We start from the raw sequence: 18,788 nt of genomic DNA, 5'->3' as shown, positions 1-18,788 counted from the left end.
AAGGCCAAGAAGAACCAAGGAGGAGATCGAGGCCCGTCGTTTGGCAAGAAGAGAAAGGACCCTTGAAATTCGTGGACACACTCATGATAAGGTCCTCGGTGATGTTCGAGCAAAAGTCTCCACAAGAAGGCAATTGGCTAATTTTAGCAATCATCATGCCTATATCTCCGTAGTGGAACCCAAGAAAGTGTTTGAAGCCCTTGAAGATTCGGATTGGGTGGAAGCTATGCATGAGGAACTCAACAACTTCAAGCGCAACAAAGTGTGGACCTTAGTAGAGAAACCAAAGGAGTGCCGCAATGTTATAGGCACTAAATGGATATTCAAGAACAAGCAAGATGAGTTTGGAAATATTGTGAGGAACAAGGCAAGATTGGTGGCTCAAGGTTTCTCTCAAGTTGAAGGGATTGACTTTGGAGAGACCTATGCTCCCGTGGCTCGTCTTGAGTCCATCCGTATCCTTCTTGCTTATGCATCGCATCATAACTTTAAGCTACAACAAATGGATGTGAAAAGTGCTTTTCTTAATGGTCCTTTGCATGAAGAGGTGTATGTTAAGCAACCCCCGGGGTTCGAGGATCTCAACTTTCCTAACCATGTCTACAAGCTTGATAAAGCACTTTATGGTCTCAAACAAGCTCCTAGAGCTTGGTATGAGCACCTTAAGGAATTGTTGGTAGACCGTGGGTTTGATGTTGGGCTAATCGACCCCACTCTTTTTACTAAGAGGGTCAATGGGGAGCTTTTCGTTTGCCAATTATATGTTGATGATATTATATTTGGCTCTACTAACAAAGCTTTCAATGATGAATTCTCAAAGCTTATGACCGATAGGTTTGAGATGTCTATGATGGGAGAGATGAAGTTCTTCCTTGGTTTTGAGATCAAGCAATTGAGAGAAGGAACCTTCATCAATCAAGCAAAATATCTCCAAGACATGCTCAAGAGGTTCAAGATGACCGAGATGAAGGGTGTTGCCACTCCTATGGTTACCAAATGTCATCTTGCACTTGATCCCAATGGTAAAGAGGTGGATCAAAAGGTATATCGCTCCATGATTGGATCCTTGCTTTACCTTTGTGCATCTAGACCGGACATAGTGTTGAGTGTTGGTGTGTGTGCAAGGTATCAAGCTTCTCCTAAGGAGAGCCACATGATAGCTCTCAAGAGAATCTTTCGATATTTGGTTGATACCCCAAGATATGGTATTTGGTACCCCAAAGGCTCAAGTTTTATTCTCAATGGGTACACCGATGCGGATTGGGCGGGAGACAAGGATGATAGGAAATCAACCTCGGGGGCTTGCCAATTTCTTGGTATGTCCTTGGTGTGTTGGTCATCTAAGAAGCAAAATTGCATATCTCTCTCCACCACCGAAGCCGAATATGTTGCCGCCGCAAGTGGATGCACTCAATTGTTATGGATGAGGCAAACTTTAAAGGAATACGGTGTCATTTGTGACAAAGTGCCTCTTTTATGTGACAATGAAAGTGCTATCAAGATTGCCTATAATCCGGTGCAACATTCAAGAACGAAGCATATTGAGATCCGGAATCACTTCATTAGGGATCATGTTGCCCGTGGTGATATTGAGCTCATCTATGTTCCTACCAAAGATCAACTTGCCGATATATTCACGAAGCCTCTTGATGAAGCAAGGTTCACTTATTTGAGGAATGAGCTAAATATCATCGATTCAAGGAGTATAGCTTGACCATCTTGCAAACACACCTTCGTCTCAAAACTTTATTTGGTTTAGATGTGGGCATGGAAATAGGGGGAGTGCGGTTTAAATTATTGAGCTATCCCTCCCCCCATAATGCCAACATTAAAGATTTCATTCTCGGTATATCATATGTTGATATGTGAGCTTAAATGATGAGTATTGATTTGGACCCTAGATATATCTTCGCGGTGCCATACCATAACACTCATATATGGTGGCCTAGGCCACCACACTCTTCTTCGTGAAGAGTTGGAGTTGTTTGGATTTTCATTGGTTTTTATTGACATCTCCTTGTTTATGGGAAATCACTCATTTTTGGCCTTCATTTGATTTATTTGCAAAAATGAGTGATCATGTACCATTTCACAGTTTGGCGTATCTGTCCTAAGCCTATCTCATCTAAGACATATCCTTCACCTTCTCCAAGTGCACCTCGTTCGTGTCAAAATCCTGTTTTTGGGCACAATTTCCTGTTCCACCGGAAGTTCTGGTCGTTTCGACCGGTACTTCCGGCCGGCATCCTTTGAGCCTGTTCAGCCTTTCGTGTCCCGGCGGGTGGTTCTGAGAGACGGAAGGTCCGGCTCCAACGAGCGGAACTTCCGGCCTTAAGTGGCCACTATATATATGGGCCGAACGGGTGAGCAGTTCCATCTTCCCCACTTTTCCCCTTTCCAAGATCTATTTGGTGGTGCTCCTCCCTTGTGACGGCTGCTGCTCCTCCGGCCGGATCTCCCTCCTCCGGCGCTTCCCGCCGGATCGTCTCCGTGGATCGGCATCCTCTCCTTCTTCTCCTCCATGGCTCCCCCCCGGTTTGTGCCCTCTCCCTCTCTATGTGTGGGTAGACCTCACTAGATGAAATATAGGGCATACTCTAGGCAAAGCTATGGTAGAAATCCTCTAGATGCCTTTCCTCTACTAGATCGTGCTTAGGATGTCGTGGTAATGCGGGTCTCTTAGCCATTGCCTCAGATCTGGTGAGAAACTACCGCTGTTTTCGAACAGCCGGAAGTTCCGGCCCTTCACGCCGGAACTTCCGCCCGGGGCGGAACTTCCGCCGGTTCTCACCGAACTTCCGGCCTGCAAATTTTTCTCGTTACCCGATATCCTGTGCATGCTCTGGTGTTTGGCCTCCTTGCTTATGTGTTCTCTTTCATCATTCCTATCATGTTGATTCCGTCATCAGGTAGTTCCAAGAAGAGAGGCAAGGATCATGTGGATGAAGTTGAGGAAGAGCTTGAGCAAACCCGACCATCCAAGCTCACCGCTCGTCAGCAAGCTGCTCAGAGGCACAAGTCACCGGCTGTTCGTGGGAGGAACGTCCACATATCCGTGAAGGGCATGCAATACAATGAGTACAAGGAGCTCCGTGACATGAACCCTTACCTCACCCCTCGGAGCAATAGGGTTGGGGATAAGCGGTTCCACAACAAGACCCAAGAGGAGATATTCTATGAGATCTACATACCATTCAAGAAGGGGGTCGCTCCTCAACATGCTATTGACACCGGGAAGATGGCCGCCAACAAGTATTTTGACGAAGCCTATGCCATGTGTGGAGAGTTTGGGCTCTATCCCATTATGGAGCTCAACAAGGACTATGATGTTGGGTTGATTCAACAATTCTATGCCACCGTCCACTTTGAGCAAGATGAAGCAAAAACTTTTCGGTGGATGACTCATGAGAAGCTCCTTGATTCTAACTTGGCAAAGTTTGGACTCGCCCTTGGTTATCCTCACTACCCGGGTGTGGATGCAAATGGTTGGAGGTGCCATGATAGCTCATGGGCTCAAACAAGGGAAGTCTTGGAGAACCTCTACATCCCCGGTTGGGGTATCGCGGGCAAGAGTGCGGATCTTCTCCCTACTTGGGATATTATGCTTAGAGTCTACCGGGAAACCATTGGACCAAAGGGTGGCAACCTTGATGAGATACATCTTTATGAAGTGGATCTAATGGCAAACTCGTTTGCTAAGAAGGGCACCGGTGAGAAGCTTGATGTGATGGACTACATCTATCATGAGATGTGGTCATGTGTGTATGAGAAGAAGCTTCCCGCCTTTGCTCCGTACATTATGAAGCTCATTGAGGACACTTGGATGGAGACTTGCAATGCTAGACTTGTTCAATCCATTCCACTCACTCTCACATCCCATGAAGTGAAGACATTGAGGGCCAAGCGCCACAACTCTGCTCTTGAAGAGGTTAACCCCATGGATGAGAAGCCACCGAGTTGGGCTTCCAAGCTAGCACGCCGCATGAGACAGATTTTTTGCCTCACCTCTGCAGTCAACCATCGTCAGTATCAGCAGCATGTTGAAGCCAAGAAGTCAAAGGTCCGTCAGAAGAGCATCATGAGGGCACTTGAGGTGGAAGTGTCTCCTCCCGGATCCGAGGAGAACATCACTCCGGAGGCAGAATGGGTCTCTCAGCATGGCATGCCTCTCCCTCCAGATGGTCTTGAGATCGAGTCTCCTCCGCACACTCCTCCCTACCCCGGCGCCACATCGAACCTCCCTCCCGGCTGGGCTAACGCCGACCCTTGGGACGCGTAGATTCTCTTTTTCCTTTTTGGTGCTTTGGTGCCAAAGGGGGAGAATGAGACCTTGTTAGGTTGCTCTTCGGTGGGTATTTGCATGGGGGAGTCACAAGCTCGTGTTGGCTTTGGTTTTTATTGCTTGTGATTCTAGTTATCTTTATGATGTCGAACTATGTCTTAGCTATTTGGTTTGTAAACTCTATCTATGTGCTTGGAACCTTATTTGTGTATGGTAAACTCCGCATGTGAGTCTTCCTTGGTTATCTATGTGTGCATGATCTCATTATTCATATGCTTATCACTATGTTGTATTGCTAACCTTTGGAAGACGGATGCAAGATATAGGGGAGCTTCTTATGTACCATTGCTCACATCTAGGGGGAGCTCCTCTATATCTCTCACATTGTTGTTTACATTGTCTATTCCTTGCAAATACTTGTGTTGTCATCAAACACCAAAAAGGGGGAGATTGAAAGAACATTTCCCGCCCTTTTGGGTTTTGTGTGTTTGACGTCAACACTATGTATATTTTTATGTGTGTTGATGTAGACAGGTTCAAGCCATCAAAAATTATGTTGGATCGGTGTATTGGTTTTGCTGTTCTGAAGTTCTGCAGGTTTTCTGGATCTGGCGGAAGTTTCGGCCTAATCTGGCCGAAGTTCCGGCCTGTCATTTTTCAGCAGAAACTTCTCAGCGCGATCTCCAGTGCTCGCTTTTCTCTTCAGACCGGAAGTTCGGTGGAGTTGGCGGAAGTTCCGGCCAGCCGGAACTTCCGCCCAACTTCCGGCAAGTTCCGAATTCCGAGTTTACTGACTCTGTAAGTTCCAAAGAAGGTTTTCGCAAGTTTCAGTAACTTGGCGGAACTTGCCGAACTTCCGCCACCGGAAGTTCCGCCCAAGTTCCGCCCCTTCATTTGCTTTGCAGGTATTTTACCGTGGGCGGAAGTTCCGGCCCGAGTGGCCGGTACTTCCGGTGGAAGCCGGAACTTCCGGCCATCCTGGCCGGAACTTCCGGTGTTAGTGGATTTCGTCCCCAACGGTCAGATCTGAAAGCTCCATCCATATAAATAGCTTTCTCCTCCAAAGGGACAAGTTGCTCTATCATTGCAAGAAAAATCTGCCAAGCTTCATCACCATTAGAGCCACCTCAAGAACACAAGATTTGCAAGATCTCCTTCCTCCCCCAACCAAAGCTCTTGATCTTTGGAGATTCGAAGGAGAAGACACCGATCTACATCCTCACCGAAGCGTTCTTCATTTCCCCCTCTCTTGTTTGAGGGATCTTATGCTAGTGTTCCTATTTGGTTCCCTAGTTGATTTGTGTTGATATATTGTTGTTGATTGTTGTGTTGTAACAGATTTGGGAGCCTCCAATTAGGTTGTGGATGTGTGCCCCAAGAACCTTGTAAAGGCCCGGTTTCCGCCTCGAGGAAATCCCTTAGTGGAAGTGGGCTAGGCCTTCGTGGCGTTGCTCACCGGAGATCTGAGTGAAGCCTTCGTGGCTGTTGGTTTGGCTTTCGTAGCAACCACACTCCTCCAAACGTAGACGTACCTTCTTGCAAAGGAAGGGAACTACGGGAATCATCTCCGTGTCATCGCGTGCTCCACTCTCGGTTACCTCTATCCTATTCTATCTCTATATCTTGCTTAGTTGTTGTCCTTGTCATATAGGTAAATTCACTTAGTTGCATATCTAGAGAATTTACCTTTTGTGTCAAGCCTAAATTGAAAAAGAACTAAAAATTGGTTAGCACCTATTCACCCCCCCCCTCTAGGTGCGGCATACGATCCTTTCAACTAGGACGGTGCACCAGAAGGTTCCTTGACAGGCAAGACAAGGAAGCAGTCAAAAAGGAAAGGTCGGATCTAAACTACTGTAAATCTAGTCGTATTCGGTTAGACCTCTTGAGACCTGGCCTCCTATATAAAGGCCAGGAGTGGGGCTGCCGAGGAGGACAATCAATCTTAGCAATCTTAGCCGGCAAAAGCTTAGAGCTAGGTCACCTTAGCGATTAGCCATCTCGACGAGATCTCAGCCGAACTATTCGGCACCCCATTGTAACCCATTGTCATCATAATCAAAAACAGACAGGCAGGACGTAAGGGTTTTCCCTCATCGAGGACCCCGAACCTAGGTAAATTGCTCTCCCCGCTTGTCTGTGAACCGACGTCTCGTGTCAGCTTGCAGGATTCCATCAACCCTAAGCCCCTATGAGAGGGCATTGGCGAGGAGTACCCTCGACACAAAGCATTTTTAAAAGGGCTCCCAACCTATAGTTCGTCTTTCTTCAAAAAGGGGCGACAAAGGAGATGAGGTGTTAAGCACATTATCACTATGTGGTTGTTCAGTAGGTATCAACGAGGGCAGCACCCATAAGGGTGGATTATTAAACTCCGAGTGGCATGACCACTCACATAAATAAATAAAACCATGCAATTTATAAAACCTGTAACAATGCAAGAGCAAGATAATTAGGACAAAGTATGCATCAAGAGGTGGCTTGCCTTGGTTGTCTTATTTGTCCCCGGACTTCTTCTTCGCGAATCCCTGCTCTTCCTTCCTCTTCTAGATCCTCACCAAGATCCTCTCATTCTTCTCCGATGGTGATCGCATTCTAACGTCGCCAAATAAAAGGAGAACAATCAACACATAGCCATAGCATCAACCACACACACACAATCAAGTAGCAAATAATTCAATCAAAGATATTGAACATTTCAACAATTAGCACCTAGGGCAAGCTTATCATTTTATTCATAAAAGGACTATTTGTTTACTATCACAAGAAAAGACCTTAACAAAACATCTATTCGCTAAAAAGGCTTTGCGTCACACCAGGATATAATCCACACAGTTACTAGTAGGTAATGAATTTTGGAAACGGGGTCTAGTGCTAAAGTTTATTATAAAACATTTGAAACAAAAACAACTCAAATTCCCTAGGGGTAAAATAATCAACAACACAAAATTAACAAGCTACTCCAGAACAATGCCCATAAAAATTTGGTAAAATCACAGAGTAAGAACTGATTTTATAAAACGACGGGAACTGGATTCACTAAATTTGAGTTTTTAAAACAAAAGAGATGTTTTTTCTAATACCAGAGATGGCTTAGGAGGAATAAAAATGGTCTAAAACTTTATGTGACTCACAAAAATACAAACAGGTATCTACAAGAAGCTAACAACATGTCGAACTCACATCCACTGGAATATCTCAAAAGATAAGCTTCTAATTTTTTTTAAACATTTTAATAAACTAGAGCAATCTACTTTTAAGGCACACAGATATCAGACCATAGCAAACCAGTAACAAACATACCACTGGGTAGACACTGGAAGATGTGATCTATCAAAATTAGTTTTCTGTCTTGCCTTGTTACGTATTGTTACCAACCTTTAATCATGCCAGATTGTAGCACTAGGACAGCACGATCGTTTGCGGTAGTGATACATGCTTCTGTTTCATTTGCGTTCTTTTCGGGGGCAAAATTGTTATCTCGTCATATCAAAGTATTTTATGGATCAGGGTTGGAGGAGGTTGTTAGGACGTTTGGTTGGTCGTGCAACCGAAGGGATCATATTCTTTTGGTGGGCTGTATCTTAGACTTGGAACATGGATAATGTGGGGTGGCTCTCAAAATAAAAAGGATAGTGCTGAGCGTCCCCCGGGGGATCAAATCCCCCGATCCCCCGGGTCGCTAGCCGTCCGATGGGGCTGATCCAAGCCGTGCATTTAGGGTCAACGCACCAACCCAACAAAAAATAAAAGGAAAACAGACACCCACGATCTAGCTGCGCCATCCTCCTGGAACTCCCGCACATGGCGTTGCTGCGCAGCGCCTCTCTTCCCCGTCCCTGCTCCTCCCGTGAGCCCCACCGAGAGCGCCACCGGAGAACTTGTCGTGGGCGTCGCCGGAAAACCTCGCCAAGGGCGCCGCCGGAGAACTTGTCGCGGGCGTCGCTGGAAAACCCCGCCAAGGGCGCCGTCGGAGAGCTCCACTGACGGCGCTGCCGGAGAACTTGTCGCGGGCGTCGCTGGAAAACCCCGCCGACGGCGCCACCGGAGAACTATTGCAGCATCTTCTTCGTCGGAGAAACCTGACACGGCGTCGCCGGTGAAGTAGCTTCACCGTCCACCGAAGCATCAATGTTGTTGGCACCTGTAGCACCACCGCACCCCTCCGATAGCAACGCCTCTGCTTGCAGCAACGACGCCTCACCATGGGTAGCAACGCCGCCACGCCAAGGTAGCGACGTCTGCCGCCCCTTGTAGCAAAACCAGCCGTCGTTCGTAGCAGCGCCACTGCGCCATGGTAGCAAGGTTGGTCGCACCTCGTAGCAAGGATGGTCTCCCTTCGTAGCAATGTCAGCCTATATTTGTAGCAGTGCCGACAAGACATGGTAGCAAGGTAACAACACGGACCTCCAGTAGCATCACCTCCTCCCGCTTGCAGCAACGCCGTCGCGCCATGGTAGCAAGGTCAGCCGGCCTTTGTAGCAAGGTCGGCCACCCTTTGTAGCAGCGCCGGCCTCTGCTCGGAGCAACGCTGGCCTGCTGGCAGAGCAACGCCTGACTCTGCTCGGAGCAACACCGACTTGTTGTCGCAGCACCGCCGGACGCCCGCTCGAAGCAACCGCGGACGCCGCTCGTAGCAAAGTCGGCTGCCACGCCGAGCACTTGCAGCAACTCCTGGAGTTGGCGGTCCTGGTCCCGCTGCCCATCGATCTGCAGCAGCACCTGCACCGGTTGCGCGGTGCCGCCGCTCACGGCTCGCAGCGGCGTCGGCTGCCACCCGGCAGTCGTCATCTCATCAACGTGCTCGGGATTATTGGAGATAGCAAGATGCAAGATGGGGGCAGTGGGGTGACGGCGTCGCGGCGCTGAGGCTACAGAGGAGCGACGGAGGCGCGTCGGCATCAGAGAAGGTAGTGGAGGCGGAGGTAGAGGGAAACAGGAACATGGAGGAGCGACGGAGTGGGGAATTCCATGGAGTGGAGGGGAAATAACGCTTCTGTGCGGAGGAGCAACGGAGAAGACGAGCCAAGAAGAAGATAAGGCTCAAGAGAAAAAGGCAATGGGACCCACCCACATGTCTCGTTTCTTTTTCTGCCAGCAAACCAGACACGCGTCACGCTCACGAGGCGGACGATGCAAGTGCTCGTTCCCCCGGGGGATAGAGAGCATTTTCCAAATAAAAACGACGGTTTGGTAGGATTATATGTTTAATTGCCAGTGCTAGGTTCTAGAACATATTTGGGATAAAGTCGAGCTAACCTTTTCTGCAATTTTGAAACAAAGTAGTATATGATGTGGGAGTGTTGTTCCAAAAAACAGAGGAAAAAAAGTCATAGCCTGTCAGTACTACACACGTAGCAGTAATCTGCCAATCAGCTGTTTCACTCCTGGATAATTTCTAGGCCGATTGGAGATTATCATGCCAAGTTAGGAAGGTGAAATTTTCAATCTTGTATTCTTGTGTGATTTTCAATAAATTCAGCCAGCAATCTCCTCTCCAGAACTCCTGGCACATGTGAAATCTGAAGTTGTGAACAGTGAAACAGCAGTTCAGTGTGAATTTTAGACATTTTCAGACGCTCACTGCATCATGAAAGAATTGAATTTTTTCTTCAGAATGCATTACTGAACCACAGTGCCAAACCTGAACAGACAACAAGATTTTTGTTCTGATTTTTTGTACGTCTTGTCAATGGCCATGATCTCTCACAAGCTGAGCTTCTGTGTTGCAGGTACGTGGCCGTCGGCAACGAGCCATTCTTGGGAGCATACAACGGCTCCTTCATCAAGGTCACCTTACCGGCTCTCGAGAACATCCAGAACGCCCTAAACGACGCCGGCGTCGGTGACCGGATAGGCCACGGTACCTCTTAACGCCGATGTGTACAACTCCCCAGCCAAGAACCCTGTGCCGTCGGCGGGCCGCTTCCGCTCCGACATCTCGGGCATCATGACGGACATCGTCAAGTTCCTGGCGAAGAACAAGGCGCCCTTCACCGTCAACATCTACCCGTTCCTCAGCCTCTACCTCAACGACAACTTCCCGCTCGACTTCGCCTTCTTCGACGGGGCCGCCACGCCTGTGCACGACAACGGCGTCACCTACACCAACGTGTTCGAGGCCAACTTTGACACGCTGGTGGCGGCGCTGGCGGCGGTGGGTCTCGGCGAGGTCGGCTGGACCACCGACGGCGACAGGCGCGCCAAGTCGTCCCACGCGCAGCGGTTCTACGACGGGCTGCTGAAGCGCCTGGCGTCGAACCGCGGCACGCCGGCGCGGCCGAGCCAGCACCTGGATGTGTACCTGTTCGGGCTCGTCGACGAGGACCAGAAGAGCGTGCAACCCGGCAGCTTCGAGCTGCACTGGGGCATCTTCCGGTACGATGGCCAGCCCAAGTTCGCCATGGACCTGAGCGGGCACGGCCGGAACACGGCGCTCGTGCCGGCGAAGGGAGTGCAGTACCTGTCCAGGACGTGGTGCGCGCTCAACCCCAAGGCCAGCAGGAACGACCTCGGCAAGCTCCTCGGCGCCAAGATCGACTACGCGTGCACCAACGCCGACTGCACGCCGCTCGGCTACGGCTCGACGTGCAACGGCATGGACGCCAAAGGCAACGCGTCCTACGCCTTCAACGCATACTACCAGGCGCAGAGCCAGAAGGACGAGGCCTGCGACTTCCAAGGCCTCGCCCTGCCCACCGAGACGGATCCCTCCACCGCTGCGTGCAACTTCACCATCCAGATCGCCACCTCGGCGGCGGCGGCGGCGGGACGGCTCAGCGTGGCGGCGGTTGCTGCCGCGCTGGTGGTGGCGTCGGTCTAGCTCTCGCTGTCGTGGTAGTGTTAGACGCTGCTGCCGTGTTTGTGTTTTCATTCTAGAGAAGATCAACGGCGATTGTTGACTTGTATTCTGCCTCGTTTTGGACGCGATCGTAGATGTTTTTCTTCCATTTAAATCTGGTACGGAGTACCATAGTTTGTAGAAGCTTTACAAGCCCAAAAATCATATTTCAAAGTGTTGAATTTTTTTTACACAAATTCTACATGTACATCCCCCATGCTATATGTACTTTTTGTTCAATTTTTTTGAAATTCAAAATATGTGCAAGAAGCATTTTAAAATAGAGGAAGCATATGTGTTCCAAAACACCTCCCTAGTATATATGTAGTGTCCAAAGGGACTCTGCCAAGAGCGGGAATGTTCAACCAAGTAAGTTTTTCAGCGAGTGTTCAAGCATTTGCCATGGTGGACATGTTCAGCACGGCAGCAGGCTAACAAAAGCTGGGTGCCCGACGAACCCAGCGCAGCTTTTCATTGATCATTATTAGAGGAAAGGAGAGTTTTACAAGGGTACATCGCTTAACGAAGATACAAGCAGCTACTAGTTGTCAAAAAAAAAAAAGGAGAAAGAAACAGCTACTCCATGCGATCAGGAAAAATTGCGGTGAAAACTACCTGGCTAACTAAATTCAGTCCCGCTCTCGGGATGTGTCTATCAGCTTCCTGGTTTTGTTGCATCCGGACTGACACCACATTGATAGCTCATCTATGATTTTGGGCGAACACCTAGAATAAACTAGCCTTGCTTCTGAACACCCTCTCATTACGCTCCTTCCATTTTGACCACCAAACTAACCGAAGGAGAGACCTCCAAGCCCGACAATGAGGCTCTTGAACGGAATAGGCTGAGTCAGATGTGCACTGAAATCTCGGGCATAATTCTGCAAAGGGAGCACATGAGATTGCAAGTCCAGCATGCTTCAGCGGGTTATCTGCTATCACACTTGCCACGGACAGGGACAGCAAGCCATGAGAAAATCTGGAATCCGATTTCCCGGCCAGGGACTGAAAACTGCAGCAGTTTGCACCTTCGAACTGAATTGAGTACGCGGATGCAACCGAAAAGGATCCATCATCCGTCCAACTTCCAAGTCACCAAGTCGGGGACGTCAGCGTTCGGCAGAATATGTTCCAGCAGAGTCCAAATCTGAGTGAGCTGGGTGATTGCATTGCCAGAGAGTGTCCACCGCAGGTGTCTCGTCCATCTTGCATCCACAAGGACTTCTCTGACCCATAGCGTCTTCCTGGTACAATGAGCAGGCAGCACAGCAGCAGCAGATGAGGAGGACTGGAGGAGGTAGAAGCTGGCAAGCTGCACAAGAAGCATTTGAGGGGTCCGTCAAATAAGAGAAAAAAGGCTAAACGACTAGTGCATGCTTCGTCCCTTGCATATTGCATTTTCATCATTTAGCACTGAAAGTTTTACTGATCCACTAACAATCTAAGTGTAGGAATTGTTCTGTTCTTTCCTTCCGAAATGTTGACAGAATAAATTGACGAATTCGCTGGAAGAAATGCAAAGTTAAAACTTAACTGAAGATCCAACTTACCAGGATCTGAAGAAACCGCCTAACCAAGGTCCCCCAAAATCAGGACCACCAGCAAATCAAGGACCCCAAGGTTGTACCAGACACCACCCTCCAGGTCCTTCAGGCACATGCACATCACTACATCAGCTGTTGAATGCTAAATCACAACTTTGGAAGAACTCAACCAGGACACAATCCATCTCCTGATGGATGATGCAACAGTTCGTCGAGGTGATAAATTGATATATGTATGTACGGTGAGAACTAGTAGCTGTGCATTCAAGTGTCGTTCCATGGATCACCTGCCACACTCAGTCAGTGGCCTATATTCCAACCAGGGTCACTAACCATGTGTATGTCCAGCTACTAGTCTGAATTTACCACACAAGATGCCCTACTTAAGACATGAACCAACATGAGACCTGAGCTAGACGCTGTCAAGCCTTTCTTGTGCTTAGTAGTAAAAGTTTTGTTTCTCGAATTTACATTCAGATGCGTCATAGTCAAACGGTTAGCAGGAAGTAAATAGTAAGAAAACAAAAGTCTTATTTGATTCTGTAACAGTAGGAATGGTACCTCTTTATTTGCAAGAATATGATACAATTAATTGCCATTGAGATGTAACCAGAACTTTCTTGTTGCAACCTGTAATTTTTACAAATGGTGTTCCCTGTACATCTAGCCGCATAGCTGCATGAGGAATTCAGCTAGTTCCATAGTAAAAAGGAGGGCCTAGCTAGCAAGATGGTAAATACTTTGCTGGAAAACCATAAGATACTGCACATCTTCCTGTCAGAGTATAAAGTATGTGGACACTGAGCAACTTCTAAATTTCGCAAACTATCCATTCCAAGAATATGGAGCACGCTCAACTACTAAGTAGTACCCTCTTATGTCCTTCACCACACGGATTTCATCATCCAAACAGACGGTGTCAAACCTGAAAATGAAAATGTATCTAGTATGCTATTGCAGGAAAGCGAAGGAGAACTGAGAAATTGTAATAAATGTTGACCCAACAAAAATGATTAATTTTTCTAGCATGCTACATCGAAGGAAGGATCAAGGCCAAGTTAACATTACATAAATATTTTGCAATATGCGCATTATAGGTAACCTAATCTGGTTAAGTAAAGACAATAGCACCTAAATATCCACATTAAATTTGACATTAGGCTCTTCTCCCAAGTCCTAGCGATATATAGACAAGGAAAGAACAAAGGAAATGCAAACAGTTGATGTTACATAGAAGGAAAGAGACAAACATTATTCAAACAAAATCCACTTCTCTTTTACTTAAACATCCAGCTCTTTTACAGGAATAAATTGAGTTCTATTTGAAAGGGGGGAACTAGAGAACCTAGCAAACTTGGATTCATGCCAACTGAGACCCAAAATGTCACAGTTCTCCAGTTTTCAAGATTGTTACTGTAGTTGTCAAGCACCAATCCACTATCGTGAAGACAATACAACAATACCAAGCAGATGAGCATTGTTCAGACAAAACACTACGGCATTCCAATGGAGCCATCTGATTCAGTAATAGAAATACCCTCAGAGCTCGTTTGGCACCCAGGTATTCATACATGAATTCATTTCATTTGTATTTGGATTCCAAAAACGCACACATGTTTGGCTGCCACACGAATTTGCAAATGACTCTAGAATTCAAAATAGAATTGCTACATTATCACTTGCATGTGAGCATCAAATGAACTGCAACAAGTATTATTCGTAACTTTTTGAACTCAAAACATACATTCAGATACTAAAACATAGATTATCATCCAAAGTATGATTGAAAATATAAAGCCATGCTCTAGTCCACGAAATATAGATTCATCAAAATAAGAAATACAAGTTCCAAAGTTTAAATAAGTCGAACAAGTTGCAAATGGCAGGCTGCTACATCACAAATTCAGATCTGAATCATGTGTTTATCTGCTTGAGCACCCACTTCTTCTTCATTCGTTCAGGAAGTGCTATCAAAAAACAAGAACATCATATATTGCAAACTGCTGATCATCTTCCAAATCAAGTATATGTCACCAAGAACAGTCAATTATTTAGCAAGTATAATTTCAAAGAATCAATCAGCAGAAGAACTAGTTGAGTAGAGCTCATTTAATATTGCTAGTGACTGAATAAATACAAATCAGGAGCAATACATCGACAACCAGAATACAATTCTCTATTTTGGGGCCAATACATCGACAGCAAGTACATACAAATCAACTGACAGCTGAGCGAATTATGTTAGCACGCAAAGGCTAAGGCTTGGCTTTCTAGTCACAACAAAGGGGCTACTTGACAAAGAGGATTAAAGCCTCAAAAGTCAAAACTAACTGCTATTTCTATTTACTATGGCATTGTTTATCATAATAGGTACTAAAACTAGTAAAACTGGAGAGAGTGTAATTGGAAATAAAGACAAAACAAGTATGATTCTGAACATAGTAGAGTTATCTATCTAAAAGAGGTGGTAATGCATCCTAGCAACCAGTTCACAGCTACTTGATTCATCAGCAATGTCGAGGGCGTAACTAAATGCATAGCAGAACTTCTGCAACAAATGTAATGTGTTGTTCTTTTTTAGATTCTGACCAATAATATGACGGTGCAATTCCGTGGCAACCAAACAACATAACGCTAGAATTGCCAAATGAATTCTGCGATTCCGGGGCCAATTCCTGGATACCAAACGAGCTCACAGTTTCTTTCGAGGAATCACAGTTTCTTTTGACGAAACACAATTTCAGTCTCCTCGTAAGGGCAGACCAAGATACTCACTAGAGCAGCTGATTTCACCAGAAAGATTCAGCAGCCTCACACAAGGGAAGCTCTCAATGTTTACATACATTGCCTTCACAAGATCTGGAACAGATTCCAGTGTGGCACCATCGCTAGAAAAACACAAAGGCAGCATGAACCTCTTGGTAGAGTACAGCAAGTGAGAGAAAAATAAAATTGAAAGAGATACTAGATATAGAGAAGCAAGAACTAATCATACTGTTTTTCAAATCGAGTTCCCAGCTATAATTAATTTCAAGCAAATGGCATGACTGAGAAGCATGTGGGAACTTTCATAACTAATCACTTGTCGTAACAGCACATGATCACATTGGAGAGATTGTGGCCTCTGGACAAATATGTGAAATTTACAGCGGATAACTCCCTAGAAAATGCCACTGAGAGACTAAAGAATGGAACCTCCCAGTCTCCTATATTATCTAAAAAGCATTCCTACTGAATCAAAACACTGAGTCAGAGGTTCTTTGAGAGCAGTATGCTATTTCGCAGATCTATGCTTCTACTTCTACCTTATATTTGAGAGCACTGTACGTCACACTTTTTATTCAAGATGAAATAGATTTCAGAAAGTTGGAAGGGAAATCAAAATAGTACCAGTGATTAAGGACAAATTAGGATGTTATAACTTATGAGGTGCTTAAAATGATAACACTATTAAATATAGCTAGAGTGATTGCTAAGAAGCGAAACAAGTATATTGCTGTGACATTAAGCCCAATCGGAGTACAAACGTTATTTTATTAATTAAAAATAATAATCGTACTACTCATCTCTATATATCCAGTGGTTGGATTCTTAGATCAATATAATTCATGTGTAAATAATTATCCCAATGCAAGGGTACAAAATGACTGACTTTCAGCTGCAACAAATGTTTTCAGTTGTAATTAATCATGAGCAGGAAGCATATATGCCACTATATGATCAGATCTATGATAGCTAGAGAAAAACACCTTATATGAGCAGCTTTGGAAGAAAACAAGTTGTGCATCTGCAAGCGCACTCATCTAGGTACAAATCTTTGTATTAAAGAATAGGATTATTGATCTTGCAAGCGCACCCATCAGGTCTTTATAGCTTTGGCCTTGCTGCCATGGCCAGCCTAATCTGCACATATCGAAGAACAACAAAGTCATAGCAAAGAAAAAGAAATAAAGCTTAAAGAGTTCTGTATGTATAAGAAATGACTAAACTGTAGAAATATGCAAAGAAATTAGTGCATAAGACTTCTCCACTAATTAAAGATACTTGCTGGAAGCATTTAAATATTAACATAGGGGGCTACAAATCCATTAGAATTACCGATCTACAAACATAATACCAATTTCAGAAATATCTTTAGATTCTTTTCGCCAATTAGAGGTAGCATTTAGATATCAATTAGCAGAAAAGGATAAATGTGCTTTGGATCCACCTGATTTGAGCAGTGGCTGCTCAATATGTTCATCCAAGACCATCGGTGGTAGCATATATACAAGTGATTCCACCTTTAACTTTGGTCAGCAATTATTTAATTTTAATCACAAACTGATGAAAATTAGAAGACAGACATTGCTCGATGTTGAAGAATTTCGTAGAGAAGAAGGGTCATAATTAAACCAAAACTTTTATTAATATTCATAATTCAGACACCGATTACATAGGGTAGCTACTCCCCTGGGCCATAGGTTTCGGTGACCCATTCACAGTACACATGAACTAAGCTAATAGTAGCTGGGTCACATTTGATTCCAGTGCCAAATCACACCAAGAGTCAACTAGGCTGCCATCGATCCTGACTAGAGTTAACACAAGCATTCATCTAGACTGAGCCTCAAATCTCAACCGGAGGAGCAACTGATTCAATTGCTCCAGAGGAAGTAGGGGCAGACGGCTCCCATGGTGGGCGTCCAGTTGCCGCACCCCCAGTAGCACCTAGCCTGCATGGGCCCTGGCATCGCTACAACGCCCCCTCTGCTGGCCACTCCGCAGTAGCACGCCCCGGCGGCGCCACCACACAGACTTGTGTGAGGCTGCTGCTGCTGCTCCTCCTCCTTGTGGTGGATCGGCAGCGGCGCCAAGGAGCCGGTAATCGCGATCTTGGCGCCCCTCCGCATAATCTCCACAAGAAGAGACGCAGTGTTGCGCGCGTCATCGAGCCCGCAGTGCAGGCGGCCCTCCCACTGTAACCCCGCAGCCCGCCCTCCACCCCCGATCACCGCCTGGAAGGGAACCCTGAGGTTGACCCAGCGATCGAAGTAGGCCGGCTTCTCGATCCCCTTGAAGACACACTCCGATTCAAGCATAGTCCGGCAGTCCCAATCACCCCACGTCACGACGGCCAAGCTGCCGCCTTTCCTGGCCCCCGCCGTCGCCGCCTGCAGCCAGCGGTCGTGCAGCAGGAGCGCCTCCCCGAGATCCACCCCTCCATCGACGTCCTCCTGACTGATCCCTGTGAGATCCCTGCAAAATGGAGTCAGCACGGGATGGTACTTAGGGCGGACGTACCTGCGGAAGGCGGACTGGATGCGGCCGGTGGCGCCGTCGACGAGCACGGAGGGGAACTCAATGATCTCTTGCGGGTAGATGCGTTTGTCCTTCTCGCAGGTCGCCTCGAAATCCAAGACCAGGAAGAACTCGAACTCTTGCTGCAGGTGGTGGGGCGCCTGAGCCCACGGCGCCGCCGCGCTCGACATCGTCCTCCGCCGCGGAGGGAAAGCGATCACCGGGAACGAATTGCTGAGAAGCAGGAGAATGATTGTCGAGAGCTAGGGTTTCGATCCAATCGAGATCTCGGGCGGGAGGAGGGAGCTAGGGTTTCGATCCCGCGGGCGAATCGCGGGCTTAAATCCACCGGAAGGCGGCTCCGTCTCCGACATGAATTCGAACTCAGACTGCGTAGACTCTACGCGGGATTCAGACGTCGGTCGCGTTGACCCAAGCGACATCGTTTTTTTTTTTCCTGAATTGGTTCGTCACGTTTTTTTTTTATAACATGGCTCGTCACGTTTTTGTTTGGCACTTGGCAGTCGAGTCGACTGGTCTGAGTGCTTGTGCTCATATGGACACGTGAATGTGACATTCTTTTTTTTTTTTTGGTTGCGATCCCAATAGTGGGTTTAGAGCATCTCCACCGGCGGTCGGATAGTGGCCCCGATAGTGCTTTGAGGGCCGGCGCGGTTTTTAAGCTCGCACCAGTGCGTCCCAAACGGCGCCGATATCCCCGTGCCGGCCCGGCCCCTTCGCGTAGGGCGCGAAATGGGCGCGTCGGCGCCTCGCGGCACCACGGTTTTCACGGATGGGGACGCATTGTCAGCGATGGGACGCGACGGTTCGCATCGGCCGC

At 47.0% G+C, this 18,788-nt stretch overlaps 2 protein-coding genes across 2 annotated transcripts; one reads left to right on the top strand and one right to left on the bottom strand.

Annotated features, from left to right (window-relative positions):
• Positions 1–9,993: 9,993 nt before the first annotated feature.
• Positions 9,994–11,238, top strand: LOC127323435 (glucan endo-1,3-beta-glucosidase 8-like). Its single transcript, XM_051351575.2, has one exon. The coding sequence runs from the start codon at positions 10,233–10,235 to the stop codon at positions 11,103–11,105; it is 873 nt and encodes a 290-aa protein (XP_051207535.1). The 5' UTR covers positions 9,994–10,232; the 3' UTR covers positions 11,106–11,238.
• Positions 11,239–17,053: 5,815 nt separating this feature from the next.
• LOC127323457 (uncharacterized) lies at positions 17,054–18,409 on the bottom strand. The gene has a single exon (XM_051351593.2). The coding sequence runs from the start codon at positions 18,136–18,138 to the stop codon at positions 17,305–17,307; it is 834 nt and encodes a 277-aa protein (XP_051207553.1). The 5' UTR covers positions 18,139–18,409; the 3' UTR covers positions 17,054–17,304.
• Between the last annotated feature and the right edge of the window lie 379 nt (positions 18,410–18,788).

This window comes from Lolium perenne, chromosome 2, assembly GCF_019359855.2.
Source record: "Lolium perenne isolate Kyuss_39 chromosome 2, Kyuss_2.0, whole genome shotgun sequence".
Classification (NCBI taxonomy): Eukaryota; Viridiplantae; Streptophyta; class Magnoliopsida; order Poales; family Poaceae; genus Lolium; species Lolium perenne.
Note: the sequence above shows the minus strand (reverse complement) of the source record. Positions and strands in the feature narration are given on the sequence as shown.

Excerpts from the sequence above, each read along its gene's own strand:
- LOC127323457 (XM_051351593.2), bottom strand. The coding sequence starts at position 18,138 with ATGTCGAGCGCGGCGGCGCCGTGGGCTCAGGCGCCCCACCACCTGCAG.
- LOC127323435 (XM_051351575.2), top strand. The coding sequence starts at position 10,233 with ATGACGGACATCGTCAAGTTCCTGGCGAAGAACAAGGCGCCCTTCACC.